This window comes from Pinus tabuliformis, chromosome 8, assembly GCF_031772625.1.
Source record: "Pinus tabuliformis cultivar Carrire ecotype Pingquan chromosome 8, CPIR1, whole genome shotgun sequence".
NCBI classification, from domain to species: domain Eukaryota; kingdom Viridiplantae; phylum Streptophyta; class Pinopsida; order Pinales; family Pinaceae; genus Pinus; species Pinus tabuliformis.
Genome location: NC_142294.1, coordinates 464,281,931 through 464,308,451, shown reverse-complemented (window position 1 = coordinate 464,308,451; position 26,521 = coordinate 464,281,931). Strand labels below are relative to the sequence as shown.

The window sequence follows — 26,521 nt, the reverse complement described above, 5'->3', positions numbered from 1 at the left end:
ACTGACAAGTGCTCCCTCTCTGACCTCTGTGCTGCTACAACAACTCCTTGCATCTCGCACCGTTGCACACCTCTCTGTGCCTTCCTGCACTAGTGCAACACTCCTGTGCCTCTCGCACTGCTGCAGCTTGCTAGCTCTGTGCTGTTTCGGGACTCCTGCACTATAGCTCTCTCTGCCTCTCCATCTGCATCCGTCACTACCCACTCAGCCAGTCCTGCTACTCCTCGTCGGGGCTCTCGTAGCAAGGTCTAATCCAAGAGGGCGGGTACCTCAAGGATCCTACAACTCATCGCCTGTAGTCCTCTTAACTATAGTTCAATGTCTCCCCACTTTCGCTCAAGTGGCACTTCTGCACTCATGGCACAATTATCGTTTGTCAAAACTTCCTTCTCTGCTCGTGCTTGTGTTGCCTTAGTCTCGGTAGACTCTCCCATACTCTTCTTCCTTGGGCACTAGGTCGCATAGCGACCCATCTCCCCACAGTGGAAGCACTTGATCATGGAGAGATCTTTCTTCTTCCGCTTATCCTGTTTTCCCTCAGATGCTAGGGCCACATCCTCTTCCTCCTGCTTGACCTTGATCCCTTTGCTGCTGCTACTTGTCTTCGACTGCCGTCTGATCTCTTCCTGGCGAAGAGCTACCCACATCTCATCCCAAGGTAGGAGAGTCACTCTGCCCAAGATACTTTGGACAAACACTTCCCAATCTTCTGAGACAGCATTCAGGGCTGTCCTCACCATAAGCTCCTGATCTGGCGTCGCTCCTATAGCAGTCAACTGGTCTCGGATCTCATTCAGTCCTCCAAGGAAGTTGTCAATCGATTGACCCTTCTTCATCTGATACAACCTCATTTGGTTCTCGATTAACATTCTTCTCTGCACAGAAGCATGCTGGTACAGGTTCTTGAGAGCCTCCCACATCTCAACTATCGTTTCCTTCTCAGCTATATGTGGTACCACATGATCCTTGACCCCGTCAAGGATAATGCACTTGGCCCTCGCTGTCGCTTCTTTGTACCTTTCATTTTCATTGGGGTCTGCTGGGACAGCTATAACTTTCAAGGCGAAGTTCTTGACACAATTCCTGTCAAGCATTGATAAGATTCTGGCCTTCCAAACTGCGAAGTTCGATGCTCCGTCCAATCTATCCTGGTCTCTTACCCCGTGTAGTGCCATGATGCTCCTCTACTTCCCTCCTGGAAGTTCTCTATTTGACTCCTCTGAGTCTCTACTTCCCGTCTGGAAGTTCTCTTTTGGACTCCCTCTGAGTCCTGTTTTCTCTCCTAGAAATCCTTCTGCCACTTGTTGAGATGTCCCCTACTATGATCTTCTTGTGCCACTGCACTGTTGATCTAGGTTTCTTAGCTAGAAACCCTTGGAAACAACTCCTCTGGCCCTGCTATGTCAGGTATTGTTTAGACTACAGTACCTCACCAACTCCACTTTGCAATATTTCTATAGCCTTCTAGACTCCAGCAACTGCCTCTCTGTGAACTGCGTCAACCCTTCTCTGCCTCACGCTGGCTTTGCGTCACCCCAGATGGGTTTGCGTCAGCCCTGGGATGCCCTACCGTCTATGTCAGCCCTCTGGCCCTCAGTGTCAGCAACGCCGGCCTCTCTGAGGCTCTGCGTAGCTCCCGACTTCTTCTGTGTGGCTCTGGCTGGCTCTACGTCACATTTCTTGGCTTCTGCGCTACTAGAAACAACTTCTATCACCTCGGGACAACTGTTTTCTACTGCTATTGCTCTATTCGGCTGATGTCTTTTAGTCCTCCTATGATTTGCAATCACCCTCTGATACCATGTTGAAGTTTCTATGTTTACTTAGTTTATAAACCCTTCATGCACTTTTTCTGATTTATTCCTACCTACTTGTTATTTTTCTTTAACAAGTTATTTACAAAATAAATACTGAAAATAAACACCAGTGCATGCTCAACATATTACAGATCAGCGACTAAAAGCAACAAGAACAAACACACTACATGACACCATTATTTTTGGACCAATGTCCCCGGAAAAACCCAATGCAGGAAAACCGGTGCAGCTATCTGAGGGTTTTCTTATTAAGCAATATCAGAGTACAATCTGGGTGCCGAAACTGGCCTACCCAACAAAGAATTTCCTTAGTAGCTATACCTCACAGTTTGAGAGAAATCTCCTAGCTGAAACCCCGGAAAATCCTTCCTGCAGCTCCTCAGCAAAAAACTGCTCTGCAACCCCAACGTCTTCCCAATCTGGACTGCGTCAGCCCTTCTCAATCTCACGCTGGCCCTATGTCAGCCTTTCTTGGCCTGCGTTAGCCCTAGGAAGCCCTGCGTTAGCTCTGGGAGCCTCTGCGTCAGCTGCACTACTCCCTTTGGTGCTCTGCGCAGCACTTGGCTGCCCATGGCCCTGCGTGAGCCCTTGCTGGCTCTGGGTCACCCTCCTTGGCTGCTGCGCTGCTCTCCTGACACAATCTTTGCCTTCTCTGTTTCTCTGTACTCAATGCCTCTCAGCTGCTCTCCTGATCACTGATTCTATCTCTCTTAGCAAACCCTGCTCTAGAGAATAGAATGAATGGTAATTTGGTGTACTTTTCCAAGTGACCCTCAAGCCTCCTCTTATACTTTTCTTGTTGACATCTCAATGGCCGAGATTAAGTTCCTAATCAACATCTAAGATTAGATCTGGCTTGACCGTGTCTTTTGGACCATTCTAACACAGATTCATATTAATACACATTAATATTTTATTTTCCCTAAGTTTAGACTTAGGGACTCCACTAAAAATATTAATTATTTTAATATCTCATGATCTGTTTAGAATCTTCCCAAACCCTTTTTGGGTATTGGAAATTTCATGTGCCTCAACCTCTCCACCAAATTTCGTGGCTAGAGCACATCCGATGCTACCCGAAATCAACACACTCACTAAAGACTCTACACTGCTGTTGAGTCTGCACTGTGCCAAGTACATTGCTGCCAACTCTGCATTGTGCTCCCCAACATTTGACCGCTACTAGTCTCTTCAACTATCACTCGGTCTCTCACTGCATCAACTGTCACTGATCCATCCTGCTACTACATATTGTGTTCCCCCATAGCAAGGTATTGATCCATGAGGTGGACTCCTCAAGGATCCTACCCGTTTGTAGTGCTATGGGGCTACAACGCCAAATCTCCCCACCTCAGTCCTAGAGGTATATTGGCAAACATAGCAAAGTCTTCCTCTGCCCTAGAGGAAAGCCTATCGAACTCTAATGAGGTTGTTTGCTTGTCCTTCTTTCTGAGAGGACACTGGGTACTGTAGTGACCAAGCTCACCACATTTGAAGCACTTGACCTTTGATAGGTCATTTTTCTTCTTTCTTTGCTCCCCCTGTCCTTGACTAAGATCCTTAGGGGCGAGGGCCACTTTCTCCTCCTCCTTCACCTGCTTTCATCTGCTGTTGCTACCACCCACTAAAGGAGCTCTTCAATAGAACTCGTCTGAACTCCTCCCACTGCAAATCGGCCCAAATCCTTTCCCACCTTCTCAAGGTATCTCTGCCCAAGATACTTTGGACGAATACCTGCCACTCCTTTAAGACACTGTTGAGTGCTAATCGCACTAGCTTTGTGGGTGAGACGCTGCCCCAACAACTGCCAACTTGTCTCGGACGTCTTGAATCTTGGTGATGAAGGGATCTATGCCTTCCCCCTTCTGCATCCTGATGCATCTCAGCTTCTCTCTAAATATATCTTCGGCTGCTTTGAAGTACCTTGGTATAGTGTGGACAGAGCATCCCACATCACGTTGGCAGTATCTTTGCCAGCTATATGTGATACAATATGATTCTGGACTCTGTCTAGGATCAACCTCTTTGCCTATGCTATCTCCTTCTCGTACTGTTTCAGCTGATCTGTTTTCTGGCCAAATTCATCTAGAAGGAAATCGATTTGCTCACAAATTGAACTGCTCAAGTGTATTCTCCATCACCACATCGATCTCCTGTTACAGGGTTACTTGGGAGCAGGAGCGAAGACGGGGAGTGGAAGCGAAAACGGGAGCGGGAGTGACATTTTCAGAAGCTTTCGGTTTGGGAGTGAATCCCAAAGCGTTTTTTATATAATATATATTTTATTTTTTATTTTTTATATTTTGATGCATATATGTCAACAAAAACATGTAGAGTGATGAATTAGATATAAAAAACATTAAAAACATAGATTGAACCATATAACAACAATCATCTAGAAGTTATAATCTTCATCAACCACGTCCACAAGTTAGTAACATAGTAACATACAACATATTGAGTTTCATGATTCATCAATCTTAAAGTTTCAAGCTTGCAAAATTCGATATATAACATTTATCAACATTGATCACCAAAGTTGTACTTGTAAGCTAAGTGTAACCATTACAACAAATAATATCTAACATGAAATGAAATGAAACAACTTTCAACTTTCATGAAGCATCATATTCATAGTTCATTACTAATGAGTTATAATTGTCAACTTCAAACTTCAAGCTTAAATTGTCATATATTGTTTTAAAAAATATCATAATAAATATGAAAGAGTCAATAGCTATAAAAACTACTAGAAACTAGAAAAGACAAGTAAATCTATTATCTATTGCTTATGCTTGGGCCTCTTGCCACCACGAGAAATGTCTAATTTTTTAGTCTTGTTGGAAAATCAGGATCTTTGTCATTAATATCACCCTCTAAGCATTAATATCCAGAGGTATCTTTGTCATTACCTCTGGATCTGTATAGGGATCTTTGTCATTAATATCACCCTCTAAGCATTAACATAAGATAGAAAAAGCATAGCATGTCAAGTCAAGATTTTGTTTGAGTGATGCGTACATTTTTAGGAGGGTCATGATAAAGGAGTTCGACAACCAATGTCACTAACATCAAGGTACATAGAGGGATTGGTGCTCTTGATTAAATACGAGTTCCATACCCTAATACATGACAAAAGTCAATGGAAACATTGCAATCCGCCAATCCTAAAATCCTGAAAAACCGATAAGTCTGCTGGATTTTGAATGAAATCTAAAATTCTACTTTCTCCATATGAAATTCAACGAGGTTGGAACCATTCTCAAACATCTTGAGTCATTCCATGGTAATGTTAAAACTTTAAGTAAAAAGATGAAAATGAAAATTAAGGAGAATTCCACTTTTACTTTAAGAATGTAACATTACCATGAATCACATATCAATACTAGGGCCATAGGCTTGAGCTGCCCCACTCAAAACCTATTTGTTTCTTTGAAAAAAAAAATGCATTTGGAACATTACTGCAAAAAAAATTGCAAAAAAAGCTAAACGCTCCCGAAAAGGCAGGGAGCGTTTTATTTAGGGAGCGCGCTCTTGAGGCGCTTTGGAGCCGCTCTCGCTTGGAGCATGAATTGGGCGCAGGAGTGAGAGGGGGGGGGGTGCTCCCCCGCAACCCTGTCCTCTTATAATCCTTTGTTGGAGCACCAACGACCAAGATTAAAGCTTAATCAATGGCTAGGATCATCTCTGGATCAATCTCTTTGAGTTTCTAGATCATTCACGTCTTGACTTAATTAATACTGATTAATTTATCATATTCCCTAAGTTAGGAAATATTTAAAAACTGGTTAATAATCTAATTAAGTCATTTCTAGGCGGAATTTCCATAAACGATTTCTGGGTTTTGGAGATCTCATGTATTCTAGCCTCTCCACAAAATTTCAAGGCTAGAACACATCCGATGCTACAAAAACTAATAGGTTTTTGCCCACGTGCTAATGTTAATGTCTTGACCATCTTTTTCATTTTATAATTTTCTCTTTCGTTTGTTTCTTGCTTGTGGCCATGATATGCTTTCTACTTTTCCTTTAGCTGCAACAACCTCTTGGGGCAAAGCTTTTCGGCCTGAGCCAGATATGTGGATAAGGGGAGGGGGTGTGCTGGAACCCAATAGACCCATGGTCATGTGGACTCAGAGATGGTAGGTGGAAAATAGTGCTTAAATGGGGATGGGAAGTGGTAAATATGGAATAGGGAAAACAACACCATGCTACCTCAATCAGGGTTTCCCAAGCAATGCTATCAGAACGAGTAGACCCCACGGATTGGGAACTGGTGAGAACGGATGAAAACTGGTAAAATGACCGGGCCAAAAAACCAGTCAACCAAAAACACATAAAATATTCAAATTTGAAAGAAAACCACATATATTCATGTGCATCCCATATGAATCCAAACCATCTATACACAAATAAGCAAAAACTCTCATTTATAAAGCATGTAAGGGTGCACATAACCAAAATAACACCAAGTGCAATCCATATTTGAACCAAAAGTAGATAAAAACCAAGACCTAGATGGCCTCTAGGATCCAAAAAAAGTCATGCTACAACAAATACCTACATATCATCAAAATCTTTGCCTATATTGCCTATATTGAGATCTTCGTCATCAATATTACCCTCTAAGCATTAAAATAAGATAAAAAATGCTTAGCATTTCAATTCAAGATTCTATTTGAGTGATGGGTACATTTTTAGTAGGATCATGATAGAGGAGTTCAACAAACAACGCCACTAACATCAAGGTACATAAAGGGATTGGTGTGCTTGATTACATGCTAGTTCAATACCCTCATACATGACGAAATCCAATGGAAACATTGCGATCCCCCAATCCTGAAATCTTGAAAAACTGTTAAAGTCTTTCAAATTTTGAGTGAGATCTAAAATTCTACTTTCTCCATATGAAATCCAATGAGATCGGAACCACTTTCAAGCACCCTGAGTCATTTCATGGTAATGTTAAAAATTTAAGTAAAAGGATGAAAATGAAAGATAAAGGAGAATGTCACTTTTACTTTAAGAATTTAACATTACCATGAGTTGCATAACAATAGTAAGGCCATAGGCTTGAATATTAGGCACCTATTGCGGGGTAGTGCCCAACCAAGAAAGAAATTAAAAGAAAAAAACAAAATAGTTCCCACTTGCTACGTTCTATGTGGATTTATTGAACCGGTACCGAACCGGTCGTTTCCATTACAAAACCAGCCGGTTAAGTACCGAACCGGCCAGAAATGGTTCAAATCACTAGTCCGAACCAGTTTTTCCTCAAAACGATCAGACTGACTAATTTGAACTGGTTTGTTTTGGTCCTGATAACACTATTCCCAAGTAGTGCCCTGCCTAAAGGCATGGGCCATTAGGGGAGGTCCCACTAGTTTAGGATTGAAGATTAACCCTCCATTTTAGGGAAGGGAACAAAACCACGGTCAAAACCCTTCCTTCTTTCAAGTCACCCAATAATCCATGCTAAATGATCCGAATAAGAAACATGCATAAGCACTCATTTGCATAATGAATAAGATACATTTTGGATCAGATTGCCCACCTTTTAACATTTGCTCTCAACAAATGGGTGAGGAACACATGGCTGATGCAGTGTGGAGGTAAATTGGCACATCACATCTGCTACAAAGTGGTTTTCAGGGGCTGTTCACTGTCGATTGGAAGAAGATGATCAGGTAAAAAATTCTCCTACTGAGTTTTGGTGGGTTACATGCTTCTTTGTATCTTGAAGAGATGTGATCTATGGATTACTTTGTTTATTGCAACACTTGTCTTGGATTTGGAGAAGTTATCTTGGATCAATGAAAGGATTGTTCATGCATGTTATCTTGGAAGTGAGCCTTATTATTGATGAATTTTTCTCCCATTTCTAATGTATGGAATGTATTGGTAATCTAGGTTTTTTTTTCTATTGCACTATTGTAACAAAAGATCATTTGTATAGAAGGTAGATATCATCATTGTATGCATTACTCATGAGTAATGTGTGAATGGAAATCTCCTTGGTGAATCTTTGAATTAGCTCTCCCAAGTGAATATTGATCCCTCACAAAGATGATAGTTAGGGTTTTGATCTAGACATCAAAACATCCTTACTCCTTTCCAAGATTTGGCTCATCCATCACGTCCATAGATTCCATCAACACAAGGACTAGGCACTAGCTTTGTCTAGTTGGTGATCAAGCCTTATCTTATCTGAATGGAGGCTTTTGTGAGTAGAGTTATTTGGAGATCTTTCTTTTGGATCCATCACATAAATCGTTTAAATGGTCGACATGTTTTGAACCAAGTAATGTGGTTCTTCCTCAGTATCAATTTTTTCTCGTCTTTCTATTTTCGGCCCTCTTAGGGATAAGCAACTCAATTAGGGCTTGGAATGAAATTGGCTAGAAGAGGAATTTTAGGGTTTGGAAGGATTCAACATCAAGAGTAGGATTGGTTGCCTCAAAATCATCCTCCTTGGTGGCTAATTCATCTATTTTTCACCATAATTTCTCTTGCCCTAGCTATTTTTCCCTAGGGAGAAACCCTAGTTTGGTTAAGCCTCAACTTGAGGGCTTCTTGAAGGTTTCATATACCATTGGCCTGTTAATATTCATTTTTGGAAACCTTTTCCTTGGTTCCTTGACCTTAGGGGACTCAATTTTGGATGCTATCATTTACATCCTAGGTCTAACATTCCGTAGTTTGGCCTCTCTAAGGGATGCAAATTGCCTTATTCTCGTTGTGCGAACCTTGTACTTAGGCTGAGCCATCCTTTGGAAGCCTATTTTGTCACCTTGAACCTTTAGCCTAGGGTATATCTTGTAGGTGACCTTATAACGGGACTCCTCTCATTGGTGAAAATCTATAAAGAGCAGGAGGTATTGGCTGTGGTGACAGTGGGTCATTAACTCATTTTTGTCACTTGGTGCTACTTTGTATCCTTTTTTGTACTGCATAGATGATAGACTCTCTTATTCAGCAACAGTTATAATTATAAACTTTATGAATTAGGGGTTTGCATAATTTGTCCTCGTAATGAGTATTTTTTTATTATCAAACTTTTAGGTTTCTTTTTCATGGAGCTATTTTCTTTGTATTTCGTCTGAATGTTGATCAGTGTGCAGTTATGCAGACCCAGAAGCAGCTATTGGATGTGGGGATGGTACAATTCGCATATTTGACATGTACAGCAGTCAATGCTCTCGTATATTCAGGTATAATTCTCATGGTTTTCGTCCCTCCATCTAAATTCTTGATTTATGCAAACAAACCATAGAAAACTCAGTAAGAGCCCTAGTTTAGGCTGACCTTCCTTTATAATCTTGAAATTAAGTTTGGTACGCATATGCATTCATTTCAGGACCAACCTTTCCTAAACAATATATTTCCAAAGGATACAAGTCAAAGTATGAGTGGCAATTGCTAATAAGTTTTGCAGTGGTGCATTCACAGATATAGAAATGCAATGCATAAGAGAAAAAATGAATACGAGGAGAAAACCCCAAAAAAGAAATTGTCAAGAAAATGTAGTCCTTACCACATAGGTGAGCCAATCAGCCTAAATATGACATCTTTTAGTGATTTTGGTGGATGAATAGTGTGAAAGAAGTAAGCAGTATGATATTTGTTTTCTATATTGAACTGATTAGCATATCTTTTCAATAGAGTATTTATTAAACTCTGATATTAGCATGCCTATATTATAAAGACCCACATAGGGTATTGTGGGCATATTTTCTGGGTGTCAATAATCTTCCTTTAGAAACCCTTTCGCATACACCAGTGGCTGGTTAAATTTGCAAATTCCAAATCCTTGCACCCTCGCAATGTTGTTGCTGAGACATTCCGGCAAATCAATAATTGGATTGAAAGATTTAAGAATGGTTTTCCATCCTTAGGAGCACTTGGATCAAATTCAAGTATTAATCTAGATACTAGAGGATATGTTTAATACCTCGTCGCATAAGGCTCTACTAGTAAAGAGTACACTCTTAATTTAGCACACCTTCATGCCATAAACATAATGCCAGTACTTGTTAGCAAGAAAGGAAGATAGTTAGAAACTGATCTCAAAATGCACATCACATACTAAGATTTGAGGGGTTCCATAACAGAATCATCAGTGTTTTTATTCATCACGCTCCCAACAAATGTCAAGAGATTAGCTAACTATATGACTAGCCAGAAAAGTTAAGAAATTGAGAATAGTGACTCATAAGTATGATAGAACTGATTACTATACTCTGTCTCCTCTCTTTCAATATATTGCTTAAAAGTTAATCATTATTTCTCCTTGTGAAGTTGTAGGCTACAATAAGAAGATGATCTCTTTAATACAAAGTAATTCTTACAAAACATTTGGAGTGTGGAAACATGTGCCCTGTCATGGATATGTGCAACAAAACACTGAATGGAAGCAAAGTGGGATAATAAACATCTATCCGATCAAGGTCTTCTTCTTGGAAACTTCAGGAACTAAGTTTCTAATGATCTTAAACTAGAGTTGCACATTAATCTTGACCTAAAGGAAATAGAGACACATCATGAGAATGTAAAATTCAGGACTGAAAAGGAAATTATGGAAATATTAGGACATGTTTAATCAGGGAGTTCAAAGGTCATGCAACTCACAATCATTGGAGAAAGGCAAATGAAGTCAAATGACTTTCCAAGATTATAAATGTAATTTCCTAGATAGATTAATGGAAGAAAGCAATGTTCCATGGCGATGCCCTTGGGGATAGGTGACATGCCCCCTTTTCCCGCTGCATCCATGTGGACATTATGGAAAGATTGTTAAATTGTACCTCGGATCATCTTCTGCTGGTCTGGACACACTGTTGAACATATCTCTGTGCTTAAACAAGACAATATTAGGACATGTTTAATCAGGGAGTTCAAAGATCATGCAACTCACAATCATTGGAGAAAGGCGAATGAAGCCAAATGACTTCCCAAGATTATAAATGTAATTTCCTACATAGTTAATGGAAGAAAGCAATGTTCCATGGCGATGCCCTTGGGGGTAGGTGACATGCCCCCTTTTCCCTCTGCATCCATGTGGACATTATGAAAGATTGTTAAATTGTACCTCGGATCATCTTCTGCTGGTCTGGACACACTGTTGAACATATCTCTGTGCTTAAACAAGACAATATGAGGACATGTTTAATCAGGGAGTTCAAAGATCATGCAACTCACAATCATTGGAGAAAGGCGAATGAAGCCAAATGACTTTCCAAGATTATAAATGTAATTTCCTACATAGTTAATGGAAGAAAGCAATGTTCCATGGCGATGCCCTTGGGGGTAGGTGACGTGCCCCCTTTTCCCTCTGCATCCATGTGGACATTACGAAAGATTGTTAAATTGTACCTCAGATCATCTTCTGCTGGTCTGGACACATTGTTGAACATATCTCTGTGCTTAAACAAGACAATATGGGTGCAGTCCTGTGGCAGTTTGACACATCAATTATGAGAGAGTAATCAGTCTTGTAAGAGTGGATTGCTGTTCAAACGTCAGCAATATATTCTCAGCAGTTTGTGTGGAGCTTGTATCAAGTTTGCATGTGTTAGAAAGTTTGCATGGTTGCTATGAAGTTAAAGTAAATGATGTCACTTGTAGTTGCATTTGTTAGCTTCGATTTTCTTCAATAGTTTTCTAGTTTCTAGTTAAGGCATAGGAAGGCTAGTTGGTGAGACGTGATAATGCCTGGATTAGTAGCCTTGGCAAGGTCCAGTCAAGATGCTAAGTAGTAAGCACACAGCAGATGCACCCAATCTCCTCTCACTTTAGGCCAATACCTATAATGCCACGGGGGTGTCCCAATGTACACACACTTCACCAATAAGCCTAAAAGATCAGTGCCTCAAGACACTAAGTATGATGAAGGTTAGGAGTTAATTGAAACAAAATGGTAAGTCTGACATGTAAATGATAACAGCAGAAAATACATACCAACATGCAAAAAGCTTACTCAAAATACATGATAGATGGTTACCTATGATCAATGTTACATTTATCATTATCGGAAATTTATCGCCGGTGTCCAAAATTTTAATTATTGGCACAACATACAAAAAACTTACTCAAAATACATGATAGATGGTTACTTATGATCAATGTTACATTTATCATTATCGGCAATTTATCGCTGGGGTCCAAAATTTTAATTATTGGCAATATTGGGGAAAATATTGGGAAAATTAACAAACACATTGCTACATAATTATGACAATTTATCGCCGGTGTCCAAAATTTTAATTATTGGCACAACATGCAAAAAGCTTACTCAAAATACATGATAGATGGTTACTTATGATCAAAGTTACATTTATCATTATCGGCAATTTATCGCCGGGGTCCAAAATTTTAATTATTGGCAATATTGGGGAAAATATTGGGAAAATTAACAAACACATTGCTACATAATTATGAAAATAAAATCAATATATAAGATGTCAAGTGATGCATCAGATATCGGTATCGAAATATGATATTTGTCTTAAATCAAAAGAGCTAACAGAATGATACAAAATCATATCAAAACAAAAATAAGTGTACCTCATGAGATGAATCACGGCAATGAAAACAAAAAATTTCCCCTTGTTTGCTTGATGGAAAATGGTCACATCATCCTCAACAATGTTATTAGAATTGTACTAAAAGATTGGTCGACCAAAAAGTACATAAAATATTCAAATTTTGAAAAGAACATATTATTCATGTGCACCCACATGAATCCAAATTATTATACACAAACATGCAAAATTTCTCATGTGTATAACAACCCACACACACTGCCTGTAGGAAATAGATCTGGCAACTGGGAGTAAGAAATGAGCCTCCAACAACTCGCATTGGATAAACTAGCAATTCACATTAGTTGATGTTAATTTTTCTTAGGGCTATATTGTCATTCATTGTTAATAATTCCATTTTTTATACTTTTATCATTTACATATGCATTCACCCGATAACATCATCACATTATTAGAAATTATGTAGAAAGAACAATATGATCAACAATGCAACGAAACAATAAAAGGAACATCAGAAGAAAAACATGCACAAATAGAGACACTGGGATTTGGTTGGAGACTAGGGCGAAACCCCATGAGGGGGAAAACCCGAAATTGAATTCTTCTTCTTCTATTAGATATTCATCAATTGTTTAGCTAAGATACAAAGTACATCCCTAGTAAGATATATCATCACATCAAGCCTCCTAAGGCCACCCCAAGTCAGTGCACAACTTCGATCATGAACTAACTTCCGATTGCCATGTCACTATTACATAAGCTGTCACGTAACCACTGAGCTAGGCGAGCCAGATCACTAAGCAGACCACCCTGGGCCATACGAATCACTGCCATTAGGCAACCCTGGTCCATGGCAACCGCTATCATCGGGCCACCTTGGGCCATGGCAACTGCTGTCATTGGGTGACCCTTGGCCATGCCAACCGTTGTCACCGGGCCACCCTAGGCCATGTTGGGCCATAGATTGCCGGGCCATGCTGGGCCATAGATTGCCAGGTCATGCTTGTTAATCTAGGTTGTCATTGATGTCAATATGGCAGTGTTTGTGATGGCAAATTCTTTGATACATTGATCATAATGCTCATAGTGATGAAAGTTTGATATATGATGAGATGGAGGAGCTAAGTGAACTAGATATATATATACGGACAGAATAGAAGCAGTAGATCCAAGAAGGAAAGCCAGTCAAAGAAGAGCTATCGGAAGAATTCTTCAGAAAAGTTATCGGAAGTCACCGAAAGATAAGCCAAAGGAGGAAAGCTATCGGAAGCCGAGGAAAGCCAAAGAGTAAGAGGAAGAAGTAATTGAAAGCCAGCAAGAGAAGAGAAGTAGTTTATCAGACGCAGTTTATAGGGAGGAGTTAAGATATCGGCGCTTAATCGATGACTTTATTATGCGTCACATTGATATCCTCGATTGTGATATGAGTTGTGGACCCGATGGCCCATTACAACACGCCTTGTCACGTTGAAATCTCCGATTGCGATTTGAGTTGTGGACCTGAAACAGTTTGTGGTAACAACCCTAACACAATATCGCATCTGCTCAAAGTTATGTATCACAAAGGAATGTCACACTTGAAAACTGTGATTGCGATATCATTGTGGGAGTCTTATGAAATGCAGATTGCGATAGAGTGATGGACAACGGACTGCGATTGCGATAATATTGTGGAGCTGATTGGCTTATCAAAAACAGGGTATTGAATATTGCATCTGCTCCGTCGAAGTAGGGGCATCGACTATGTTATATTGGAAGATAGAGCATGTGCATAACTTGTAAGACCTCCGATTTTCATGAAGGTTGCGATTGCGGGGGCGTGACAGGTGGGACCACCCATTATCCAACATAATATGGTTTTTTGCTATGTTTCTATGTAATTTCTGTGAATAACAAGTCTATGTTGTAATTGGTTGGATATTAAAAAGACCCTCCGATATATTTTGAGATACCTCCTCATGCACAAGTCGAACCCTCCACCAATGAACATGTCATTTCGTTTATTGGCAAAACTGATATATATATATATATATATACAAGTTGAAACACTTCACTTGAAGTAGGAGAATCATGCATCTATCATAAAAAAGAAGATATAGTTCACAACTTGTGAACTTGAAGAAATAGAGGAAGCCAAAGGTCAAGAAATTTTGTTGATTGAGTTAATCTTTGAAAGGATTAGACTTGTGATGAATTAGAAGAAGTACAAACTGCAACCTGAAGAACAATTTTGTGAAGATCTGTATGACCTCAAACCAACGAAGTAAGGTTTCCTCATTCATCATTTGAAGGGAACAATAGACAACACCAACATTGAAGTATTTGTCAGTTTGTTCCTTGGAAGTGAGATACCTCGACAGTCACTCTTGAAGCATGTTGATTTGTGGTAGCATCGGATGTGCTCTAGCCATGAAAATTGGTAGAGAGGCTAAAGCACATGAGATCTCCAAGACCCAGAAATGGTTTGGGGAAATTCCACCCAATTAGAGAGATATTAAAATAATTAATTTTTTTAATGGGGTTCCTAAGTCTAAAGTTAGGAAAATTAAAATATTATTGGGTATTAATATAAAATTGGGCGAGAATTTTCTAAATGACATGGATCAAGCCAAATCTTATCTTAGCCATTGATTAGAGACTTAATCTCGGCTGTTGAAGACTCAACATGAAAAGTGTAAGAGGATGCTTGAGGGTCAGTTGGAGATACACCAAGATTGATCAGTCAATTCAATTTTTTAGAGCGGGGTTTGTTCAGATAATTCGAACAAGAGATCTGTTGCAGTGAGGGGTAGTGAGTACATAGCAGAGAGGCAGAGATAGTGCATGAGGGTCAGCGCAATGACAAAAGAGGTTGACACAGAGGTAGCTAGAGCTACGCAACAACTATGCAGAGGTAGCCAGAGACTGCGTAGAGGCTGAGGGGCCTGCGTGGGTGACGCAGAAGGCTTGAGAGCTGACGCAAAGAGTCAGAAGGCTGACACAAAAAGTTCAGGAGCTACGTTGAGGCTAGCAGGGCTGACGCAGAGCCAAGAGGAAGCACTGGAAGGATTTTCGTGGGGCAGACTAGAGCTGAGAGGCTGGATATCTGTCTCCGAGAAGAGTTATTACTGCCGTGTAACAATCTTTGTTGGGTGAGGCATTTCGGCACCCTAGTTATACTCAAGAAATCTACATAATAATAAAACCCTTAGAGTTGTTGCGCCGGTTTTCTCGCTTCGGGTTTTTCTAGGGACGATTGTCCAAAAATAACGGTGTCTCTTTTGTGTTTGTCTAGTATTTCAGTTGCCAATCTGTATATGAGTTAAGGCTGCATTTGTGTTTATTTTCAGTATTTATTTGTATAAATAACTTGTTAATGGAATAAGCAAGTAGGTGAAATAAACCAGATAATGGAGTAGGGATTTCTAACGTGTCAGACTTAGAAATTTCAACATGGTATCAGAGCATTGCAGATCACAGGAGGACTGAAGGCGTCAACAATATCGGAAATTTGTAGTAGTAGCAGTTGTCTTGAGAGACAGAGCTGCTCCTAAGCAGAAGGGAGTAGAGAAGGAGTGACGTAGAGGGCCTGCGTCAGCATTTTGAGCCAGAGAGGGGGCCAGCGCAGAGGCAAAGAGAGGCATAAGAGGTTGACGAAGAGCCATGTCATCCTACTCAGCCAGGTAGCCTTGACGCAGTTGGCCAGAGGAGCGGTTCAGCCTTTGCTGAGATTGCGCAGAGCTGGAAGGCTTGGTTTCTTCAGTTGCCGGGGCCTAGGGAGCTGTGGGCAGTTTGTGGATTGGGAAGCTGGTGGGGTGCTGTTTCTGTCGAAGCAAAACAATTCCTAATGGGGCAAAACCAAGGTAGAGGGAGTCACTACCTTGACGGATTTCTAGCAAAGAAATCCAAATTCGAGTTGCAGTTGGAAAGAGGATTGGAGAGGAGCAGTTCGATAGTTGGCAGGAAGATTTCCAGAAGGGAAATCAGGACTTAGAGGGAGATTTCCAGGAGGGAAGTCGAAACTCAGAGGGAGTCCGGAAGAGGAGTGGAGATGGCAGTGAACGGACTGAGGGATCATGACAGGTTGGACGGGGCTTTCAACTTTGTCATCTGGAAGGCCAGGATCTTGGCAGTCCCGGATAGACATCGCATCAAGGACTTTGCCTTGAGAACTGTGGCTATCCGAGTCGACCCAGCTGATAATGAGAAGTATGAGGATGCAATGGCGAGGGCAAAGTGCATAATGCTTGATGGGGTCAAGGATCATGTTGTACCACATATTGTGGAAAAGAACACAACAAAGGAGATGTGGGATACTTTGATGACATTGTATCAGGGCACTTCCGTGCAATGGAAGATGCTATTGGAGAATCAACTATGGTCATATCAGATGCAGAAGGGGGAGTAGATAGATCTATACCTCCTCAAATTACAGGAGATTCGTGACCAACTTACTTCCATAGGGGCCACGCTAGATCAGGAGTTCATGGTGAGGACCACCCTGAATGTAGTCTCTGAGGAGTGAGAGACAGTTGTCCAAAGCATTTTGGGTAGAGCTAATCTTCCAGGATGGGAAGAGATGTGAGCAACTCTTCACCAAAAAGAGATCAAACGGTTGACCAAGGTGGGGAGTAGTGGCAAAGGAAGTCGAATCAAGAAAGAGGAGGAGGAGGATGCTGCTCTGGCATTTGTGGAACAGTAGGGGAAGAGGAAGAAGGACATCTCCAAGGTGAAGTGCTTCCATTGTGGGGAGCTGGGTCATTATGCGTCCCAGTGCCCTAGGAAGAAGAACAGGGGAGAGGCTTCTGACTCCAAGGCAACTCCGGCTAAGGTGGAGAAAGAAGTCGAGACTGATGACGACTGTGCCATGAGTGCTCATGCACCTCTAGAGAAGAGATGGGGTGACATCGAGATGTAGTCAGGAGGACTATAGAAGATGTGAGGAGGGAAAGATCCTTGAGGTACCTAAACTCTTGCATCATATCTGGCTACGGGAGCCCTTAACGATAGTAGCAGGATGACAGATGTTGGGAAGAAGCAAGATGCGATGAAGCAACAAGGAAGTGCTAGAGTGCAAAGGTCTGTAGCAGCGCAGTGGGGGTTGCAGCGATGCGAGAGGCACAAAGGTGGTTGTAGCAGTGCGAGAGGCACAAAGGTGTTTACAACAGTGCGAGAGGCACTAAGGTGGTTACAGTAGCACAAAGGTAGCAGAGGGAGCATAGGATAGCAGCAGAGGTAACTTCAGCATTAGTGTTGAAATTTCTAAGTCTATCCGTTAGAAATTTCATTTGTATTCTTCTGGTTTATTTCTTCTACTTGTTAATTCTGAACAAGTTATTTAAAACATATAAATAACGAAATAAACACAATACAGTCTCAACATCTACAGATCAACAACTGAAAGAAAACAAACACACAAGTGATACCGTTGTTTTTGGACAAACATCCCCGGAAAAACCCAATGAGGGAAAATCGATGCAGAATTTTGAGGGTTTATTATTATGCAGTATTTTCTTGAGTACAACTGGGTGCCAAACTGGCTCACTCGACAGAGAAAAACAACCGGTAGTAATACCTCTCTATTTGGAAACAAGTATTCAGAAAACATGTCCCATGAAACCCTCTCCAGCAACTCTGAAGCATTGCGTCACGCTCAGAACCCTCTGTGTCAGCCCTCTGAGGCACAGCGCAGCCTCTGGGACCCTCTGCGTCACTCTTGCTGCCTTCTACGTGGATGACGCAGGCCCTCTGGCTTTTGCGCTGTCTCTGCTGGGTTCTGTGTGGCCTGCTCTGGCTGCTGCTTCTCGCTCTCTGCCTCTGCGTTGGTCTCTCGGCACTATCTCAGCCTCTTTGTCCAATACTCACTGCCCCTCACTGTTGATCATTGATTCGACTTTGCTTAGCAACCACGTTCTAGCAAATTGAATGACTGATCACTTTGGTGTGTTTTCCAATTGACCCTCAAGCCGTCTCTTATACTTTTCCTATTGGTCCTTCAACGACTAAGATTACATCTCTAATCAATGGTTAAGATTAGATTTGGCTTGATCCATGTCATTTGGAACCTTCTAGTACTAACCCATTTTTATATTAATACCCATTAATGTTTTATTTTTCCAAAGTTTAGACTTAGGAACTCCATTAAAAATATTAATTATTTTAATATCTCTTAAACCGGATAGAATTTGCCCAAACCATTGCTGGGTCTTGGAGATCTCATGTGCTTTAGCCTCTCCACCAATTTTTATGGCTAGAGCACATCCGATGCTACCCCAAATCAACACTCCCTCTTAGCGAGGATTGTGCTCTATTAATACTCCACACTGAGCATCACTCTGATTATATGACACCGGTACCTGTGTTTGATGCTAGGCCTCCTTGCCCAACATCCTCTCAACTGTTGCATCCTGTACTGTTGCCCATGGCCCTGCCATTGCCACTATTGCATCCATACGGCAGCTCCCTCTGCATCTGTGCTGTTGCTGGTCCTTTCTCCCAACACTGCGTCTGCACTGCAACCCCCTCTCATCATGCTGCATCGTGCTACTGCACTGCAACTCAATTATTGAGAAATAAGGAACTGATCCACCCAACCAATGTTGCACGAAGCGGGGACGAAGCGGGTACGCGGAAGTGTCATTTTCCAAAAATCTAGGAAGCGAAGCGTCTACTATATATATATATATATTTATATTTTTTTGCATTTGTACTCAAAACAAACATCCCAAATACCAAATTAGTTGTAGAAGAGATGAAAACTTGCATATTTTTGCATAAATCAAGATAGATATAACATCCATTGTACATTAATGATTAATTATTCGAGCATCAACCATTTAGATGCATCAACCATCTAGAATCTAGATTCTTCTCCTGTTGTCTAGCCTTTGCCTCTACCTCGATTGTCTAGGGATATTAGTCAACATTGCCCAATTTTGATCAAACTACCTAATTCAAGACTTAAAATATGGTAGAAAAAGCTTAGCATGCTTGATCCATGATTTTGACTTGATTGAAAGGTAATTTTTGGCTAAGGGCATGCCGCGTGACAAAGGAGTTCAACAATTAACACCACCAACACTAGGGTACATATAGGCTTGGTGCTCTTGATTAAATGCTAATCGCATACCTTCATACTTGATATAATCTAATGAAATGCCACAATCCCATTGATCTTGAATTTCTGAAAACTGTTAAGTCTGCTGAATTTTGAATAGGATATGAAATTCTATTTTCTCCATATGAAGTCCAATGAGGCTGGAACCACTCTCAAACATCCTGAGTCATTTCGTGGTAATGTTAAAAACTTAAGTAAAAGTGACATTCTCCTCTATTTTTCATTTTCGATGAAAATGAAAAATAAAGGAGAATCTCACTTTTACTTTAAGAATTTAACATTACCATGAGGGAGCATCTGCTATATTTATATTTTTTTTGCCTTCATTCCTCACCCTAACCCAAGGTGGACCCACCCCCAACAAGCAAACTCACTTAAAATTAAAAAAAAAATTGAAAAAAAAAACGATTTTCTAAACAACGCGAAGCTTTTCCAGAAGTGTACGGAAGCGCCGTACAAAGCGCGCTTCGGAGGCCTGAAAGCGGCGCTTCCGAATTTCCAGGAAGCGGCAAAAAATTCGGAAGCGTGCTTCCGACCAAGCTTCCTAGGCGCTTCCGTACGGGATGCGCTTCGGGGCTTGGAACCGGGGGGGGCGCTTCGTGCAACATTGCACCCAACTACTGACATCCCTGTCAGGCTAGAAACACTCCCAATGTTGAAGCTCCTTGTGCCACTAACAAGTGCTCCCTTTACTGACCTCTGCGCTGCTACAACAACTCCTTGCATCTCGCACTGTTGTAAACCTCTCCGTGCCATCCTGCACTATTGTAACACTCTCTGTGCCTCTCGCACTACTGTAGCCTGCTAGCCTTGCGCTGCCCAGGGACTCCTGTACTGAGCACTCTTTGCCGCTTCATCCGCATCCATCTCTATCGACATCCACCAGTCCTGCTACACTCTCTTCGGGGCTCCCGTAGCAAGGTATAATCCAAGAGGTTGGGTACCTCAAGGATCCTGCCCCTTCGTTGCTTGTAGTCTTCCTGACTACAACTCGATCTCTCCCCACCTCTTCTCTAGAGGTACATGAGCACTCATGGCACAATCGTCATCCTCCTCAACCTCCTTCTTTGCCTTTCCTGGCGCTGCCTTAGAGTTAGATGCCTCTCCCTTAATCTTCTTCTTCGTGAAACTGGTTCCCATAATGACCCAGTTCCCCACAGTTGAAGCATTTGACCTTGGAGAGGTCCTTTTTCTTCCTCTTCTCCTGCTTTCCTGCAGCTGCTAGAGTTACATCCTCTTCCTCGTCCTTTTCCTTCTTGATCCAAACTCCTTTACTGCTACTTCTCATCTTGCTCAATCGCCTAATCTCCTCTTGGCGAAGCGCTGCCCACAATTCTTCTCAATTTGGAAGATCCGCCTTGCCCAGTATGCTTTGGACAAATGTCTCTCACTCCTCAGAGACTACGTTAAGTGCGGTCCTCACCAACATCTCCTCATCTGGCGTGGCCCCTATGGAAGTCAGTTGGTTTTGGATCTCCTTCAATCGACTGAGGAAGTGATCTATTTGCTCCCCCTTCTACATTTGGTATGACCGCAACTGATTCTCAAGTAACATCTTCCTTTGCACAGAAGTATGTTGGTACAATTTCTTCAAGGCGTCCCACATTTCCTTTGTCGTCTCCTTCTCGACAATATGTTGGATCACATGATCCTTGACCCCATCAAGGATGATGCATTTTGCCTTGGCCATTGCCTCCTCGTACTTGTTATTAGCCGAGTCAATTGGGATTGCCATTGTTCTCAAGGCGAAGATCTTGATGCGATGTCTATCTAGAATGGATAGGATCCTGGCCTTCCAGACCACAAAGTTGGACACCTCATCCAGCCTGTCCTGATCCCTCAGCCCATTCATGGTCATCACTCTGCTCTTCTTTCGACTCCTCCGTGTCTCTCTACTTCCCTCTGGAAGTTCTCTCTTCGACTCCTGCTGAGTCTCTCTACTTCCCGCTTGGAAGTTCTCTGCTGGACTCCCTTTGAGTCCCGATTTCCCTTCTGGAAATCCTCCTGCCAATCTTCAAGTTGCACCTCTCCAATCTTCCGTGCACCTACAACACTGATCCAGATTCCTTGGCTAGAAATCTGCCTCAGTAGTAACTCCCTCTACCTTGGTTTTTCCCTGTTAGGTACTGTTCTGCCCACAATACCCCACTAGCTTCACTTCCGCAAACTGCCCACTGCTTCCTATGCCCCAGCAACTAAAGGGCTGAGCCTCTAGGCTGTGCGCAATCCCGTCACTGGCAAAACAACTCCCTCAGCCAACTGCGCCAACCCTCATGGTCTTTGCGTGGCTCTGCGTGAGCCTCTTTCTGCCCTCCTCAGCCTTGGCGATGCCCTCTCTCTGGCCTGGAGTGATGATGTAGTCCCTCTGCGTCAACCCTTTTTCTGTCGCTTCTGCAACGATCAACTTTTGTCACTCGGGACAACTGATTCTGCTGCAAATGTTCTGCTTAGCTGATGCCTTTAACTCTCCTGTGATCTGTAACCACGCTCTGATACCATGATGAAATTTCTAAGTCTATCTATTAGAAATTTAATCTATATTCTTCTAGTTTATTTATTCTACTAGTTAATTCTGAAAAAGTTATTTAAAACATATAAATAACGAAATAAACACAATATAGTCTCAACATCTATAGATCAACAACTGAGAGAAAACAAACACACAAGTGACACCGTTTTTTTCTACAAACATTCCCGAAAAAACCCAATGCGGGAAAACTGGTGCAACTATTATGAGGGTTTATTATTATGCAGTATTTCCTTGAGTACCACTGGGTGCCAAACTGGCTCACCTGACAGAGAAAAACAACAGGCAATAATACCTCTCTATTCAGAAACAGGTATTCAGAAAACTTGTCCCACGAAACCCTCTCCAACAACTCTGAAGCACTGCGTCAGCCTCCTACTGCTGTGCGTCAGCCCTCTGAGGCACTGTGCAGCCTCTGGGACCCTTTGCATCACCCCTGTTGCCTTCTGCATGGATGATGCAGGCCCTCTGGCTTCTGCACTGTCTCTACTGGGCTGTGCGTGGCCTGCTCTAGCTGTCGTTTCTCGCTCTCTGCCTTTGCGTTGGTCTCTCAGCACTATCTCTGCCTCTCTATCCAGTACTCACTACCCCTCATGGCTGATAACTGATTCAACTTTGCTTAGCAACCCCTCTCTAGCAAATCAAATGACTGATCATTCTGGTGTGTTCTCCAACTGACCCTCAAGCCTCTTCTTATACTTTTACTGTTGGTCCTTCAACGGTCGAGATTACATCTCTAATAAATGGCTAAGATTAGGTTTGGCTTGATCCATGTCATTTGGAACCTTCTAACCCAGTTTTATTTTAACACCCATTAATATTGTATTTTTCCTAAGTTTAGACTTAGGAACTCCATTAAAAGTAATAATTATTTTAATATCTCCTAAACTGGGTAGAATTTGCCCAAACCATTTCTGGGTCTTGGAGATCTCATGTGCTTTAGCCTCTCCACCAATTTTCATGGCTAGAGCACATCCGATGCTACCCCAAATCAACAATGAGGAGGCTTTCAGATTGATAAGGATGTCAGAATTTGTGTAGATCAGTTACTTACTTCTCGGTAACTGAGTTGCAGTGCAACAGTTAGTAGTGGCAGTGCTATGGGCAGCATGATGCAACATTTTGAGAGGGAGATGTAGTACAAATGTAGCAATGGCAGTGGCAGGGTCATGGGCAGCAGTACATGAAGCAACAATGTAGTGGATGTTGGGCAGCAGGCCAAGCATCAACACAGGTACTGGTGCGGAAGGATCAGTGTCATGTTCAGTGTTGGAGCATTACTAGAGCACATTCCTCTCTAAGAGGGAGTGTTGATTTGTGGTAGCATCGGATGTGCTCTATCCATGAAAATTGGTGGAGAGGCTAAAGCACATGAGATCTCCAAGACCTAGAAATCATTTGGGGAAATTCCACTCGGTTAGAGAAATATTAAAATAATTAATATTTTTAATGGGGTTCCTAAGTCTAAACTTAGGAAAATTAAATATTAATGGGTATTACATTAATGGATCAAGCCAAATTTAATCATAGCCGTTGATTAAAGACCTAATCTCGGCCGTTGAAGACTCAACAGGAAATGTATAAGAGGAGGCTTGAGAGTTAGTTGGAGATACACCAAGATTGATCAGTCAGTTCGATTTTCTAGAGCGGGGCTTGCTGAGAAAATTCGAACAAGTGATCTGTTGCAGCGAGGGGCACTGAGTACATAGCAGAGAGACAGAGATAGTGCCTGAGGGTCAGCATAGTGACCAAAGAGGCTGACGTAGAGGCCGCTAGAGCTATGCAGACGCAACTAGTGTTAAGATTAGGTATGTTCTATGCTAGAGAAATTTATTTAAATTTTCATAGTTAGCAATCACATCAGCATTACGATAAACTGCAGATAGAACATAAATATAAAACGCAGAAGACAAGGCAAGACAAGAGGACACAAGATGTGGCGCGAGCCAGGGACAAACCCCACAATGTGTGGGGAAACCCTTTGATCAAATCTTCTTTTATCTTCAAAGTTCAGCAGAGAAAGAGAGAGAGAGAGTACAATTACAACAGAAGTCAACACTTTGACTTGTCTAGATCTAAGCATAGATCATATTCTATAACAATGAGATCAGTTGAAGACATTCTGCTTCAACTGATTCTCTAAGGTGACTCCTTCACTTATCATCGTGCTGCATCTCGTTCGTTTGCTGCACCTTACCGTGTAGCACCATCATGTTGTATCATCGAGCTGCTCATGATCCTTGTGCTGCCCACACATCATGTTGTCCATGACCTCATACATCATGCTACCCATGTGTTGTGCTGCTTCTTGATGCTGCCTATTCATTATGTAGTGCTGCATCCAAGTATCACTGAGTTGTCCTCAACATCAAGCTGTCCATGATTATGCTGCCCATGCTCATGATCCTATCCATCATCATGCTGCTATACATATATATGATTAACATGATCCTTGTCACTGTTCTTTGAAACATGATGAGATTGCCATATGCCAAGGATCTCTGACTGTCATTGAAATCTATTTCATTATCAGAGTTATGCCACTTCTAACATAGTCTTCATTGAGCTGAGAGAATAGATCTATCATGCTGTTCATTGTGCTGCCACATGTGTGCCACCTTGTGTAACAGTGACACCTTCATATTGCGTAAGATATTCCTTTTGGCAGCTACAGGCCTCCCTTCTAACTGCGGCCAGATCTCTGACTTGCTGCGTATTTACCCTCATATATAAGGGCAATCTTAAACATGGACTACATTATGCGTATAAGCGTCCCTCATACCAGCGTATTGGAGTTTCTATGACCAGCGTATAATAGGTATCCTTGCATGAACTAGACTGCGTGTATCTCTAGCATGAACTGGACTACAAGTATATATGAACGAGTTCTTGTATGACTGCGTATACATGTATGAGTTCCAGTGAATGCGATGACATGATAGCATATGACTGTATTGTCATTTTCCGCGTTCAGATGATATCTCTATGACAGCGTATGACTGTATTGCTGTTTGCCGCATTCAGATGCTATGTGTATGACTATATTGTTGTTGGCTTCATATACATATTCATTTCCAACGTATATATGAACTCTTACAAAGCATATTGAACAACGTACATATAATGCCCAACGTATATGCAATCATGACTACGTTTACCTTAACAACGTGTAACTCTCCAGCGTGTAAGTCTTCCTGATCTTACATATGTGCATGACAGCATATAAAGTATTTGCTGTGCGTCTAGGTCTCCAACAGATTAGAGATTGCTGTACGTAGTTGATTCATATCAGCGTGAGAGCTAGGGCATCATGAAAGTTGTGCGTATACATATCCTCATTGTTTGCATATGTGTTATTAACAGCGTAATAGTCTCCAGCATGAACAGCGTGCAGTGCCTCATTATTAACGGTGTATAGATCTCCATGAACAGTGTAATAATGTCTTCTTTGATCTGCGGCTAAGTGTCTCTATTTCCAGCATTGAATTAGGGCATCCTTCATTAGTGTCTCTCCTCCAAAAACCCAAGATGTGGAGAGGAGATCACATGAAGAATGTGTATCAAATGAATTAAAGTCTTCTCTTATTTATACTAAAAATGAGGATGATGAATAGACACGTCGCTTGGGCTTCTAGAGCCTACATAAGTGCTGGTCGGCTTGATAATAATTATATAAACAAAATAAATTCATATCTCCATAAATACTTATCGGAATCGAATGATCTTTGGATCAATCCTACACCTCTCGACGAGAGGGATCCAATAAAAATATCAACTGTCATAAATAAGCCGACCCACATGGAGTTTGGCCCTAGTTTCCAATTTAACAACTAGAGACTGCGTAGAGGCTGAGGGGCCTGCGTGGGTGACGCAAAAGGCCAGAGAGCCAACATAGAGAGTCAGAAGGCTGACGCAAAAAGTTCAAGAGCTATGCTGAGGCTATCAAGGCTGATGCATAGACAAGAGGAAGCGTCGAAAGGATTTTCGTGGGGCAGACTAGAGCTAAGAGGCTGAATATCTCTCCAAGAAGAGGTATTATGGGCATGTAACAATCTCTGTTGGGTTGAGCCATTTTGACACCCTAGTTGTACTCAAGAAATCTGCATAATAATAAAACTCTCAGAACTGTTGCGCTGGTTTTCCCGTATTGGGTTTTTTTGTGGATGATTGTCCAAAAATAATGGTGTCCCTTGTGTGTTTGTCTAGTATTTCAGTTGCTGATTTGTATATGAGTTAATGCTGCATTTGTGTTTATTTTCATTGTTTATATGTATAAATAACTTTTTAATGGAATAAACAAGTAGGTGAAATAAACTAGATAATGCAGTGGGGATTTCTAACGTGTCATACTTAGAAATTTCAACAAAGCAGTTACTTCTGAAGCAGTTACCGCGACAATAAGAACAGAAAGTGCCGAGAGACATATTGCACCTAGGGGGACATTTCGGGAAAGGAAGAAGCCGAATAGGTACCAAGGGTACTTAATTGCCATGAGCACCATTATTCAAACTGAGCCTTGCACATTCAAAGAAGCTATGAAG

General features: G+C 41.6%; 1 protein-coding gene across 1 annotated transcript in view; it reads left to right on the top strand.

The window, feature by feature from the left end:
- Nucleotides 1-26,521, top strand: part of LOC149236052 (F-box/WD-40 repeat-containing protein At3g52030-like) — a 344,460-nt gene that overhangs the window by 237,311 nt on the left and 80,628 nt on the right. Inside the window, 1 exon segment of the mRNA XM_089372304.1 lies at nucleotides 8,938-9,027. Coding sequence (XP_089228430.1) covers nucleotides 8,938-9,027 — 90 coding nt within the window.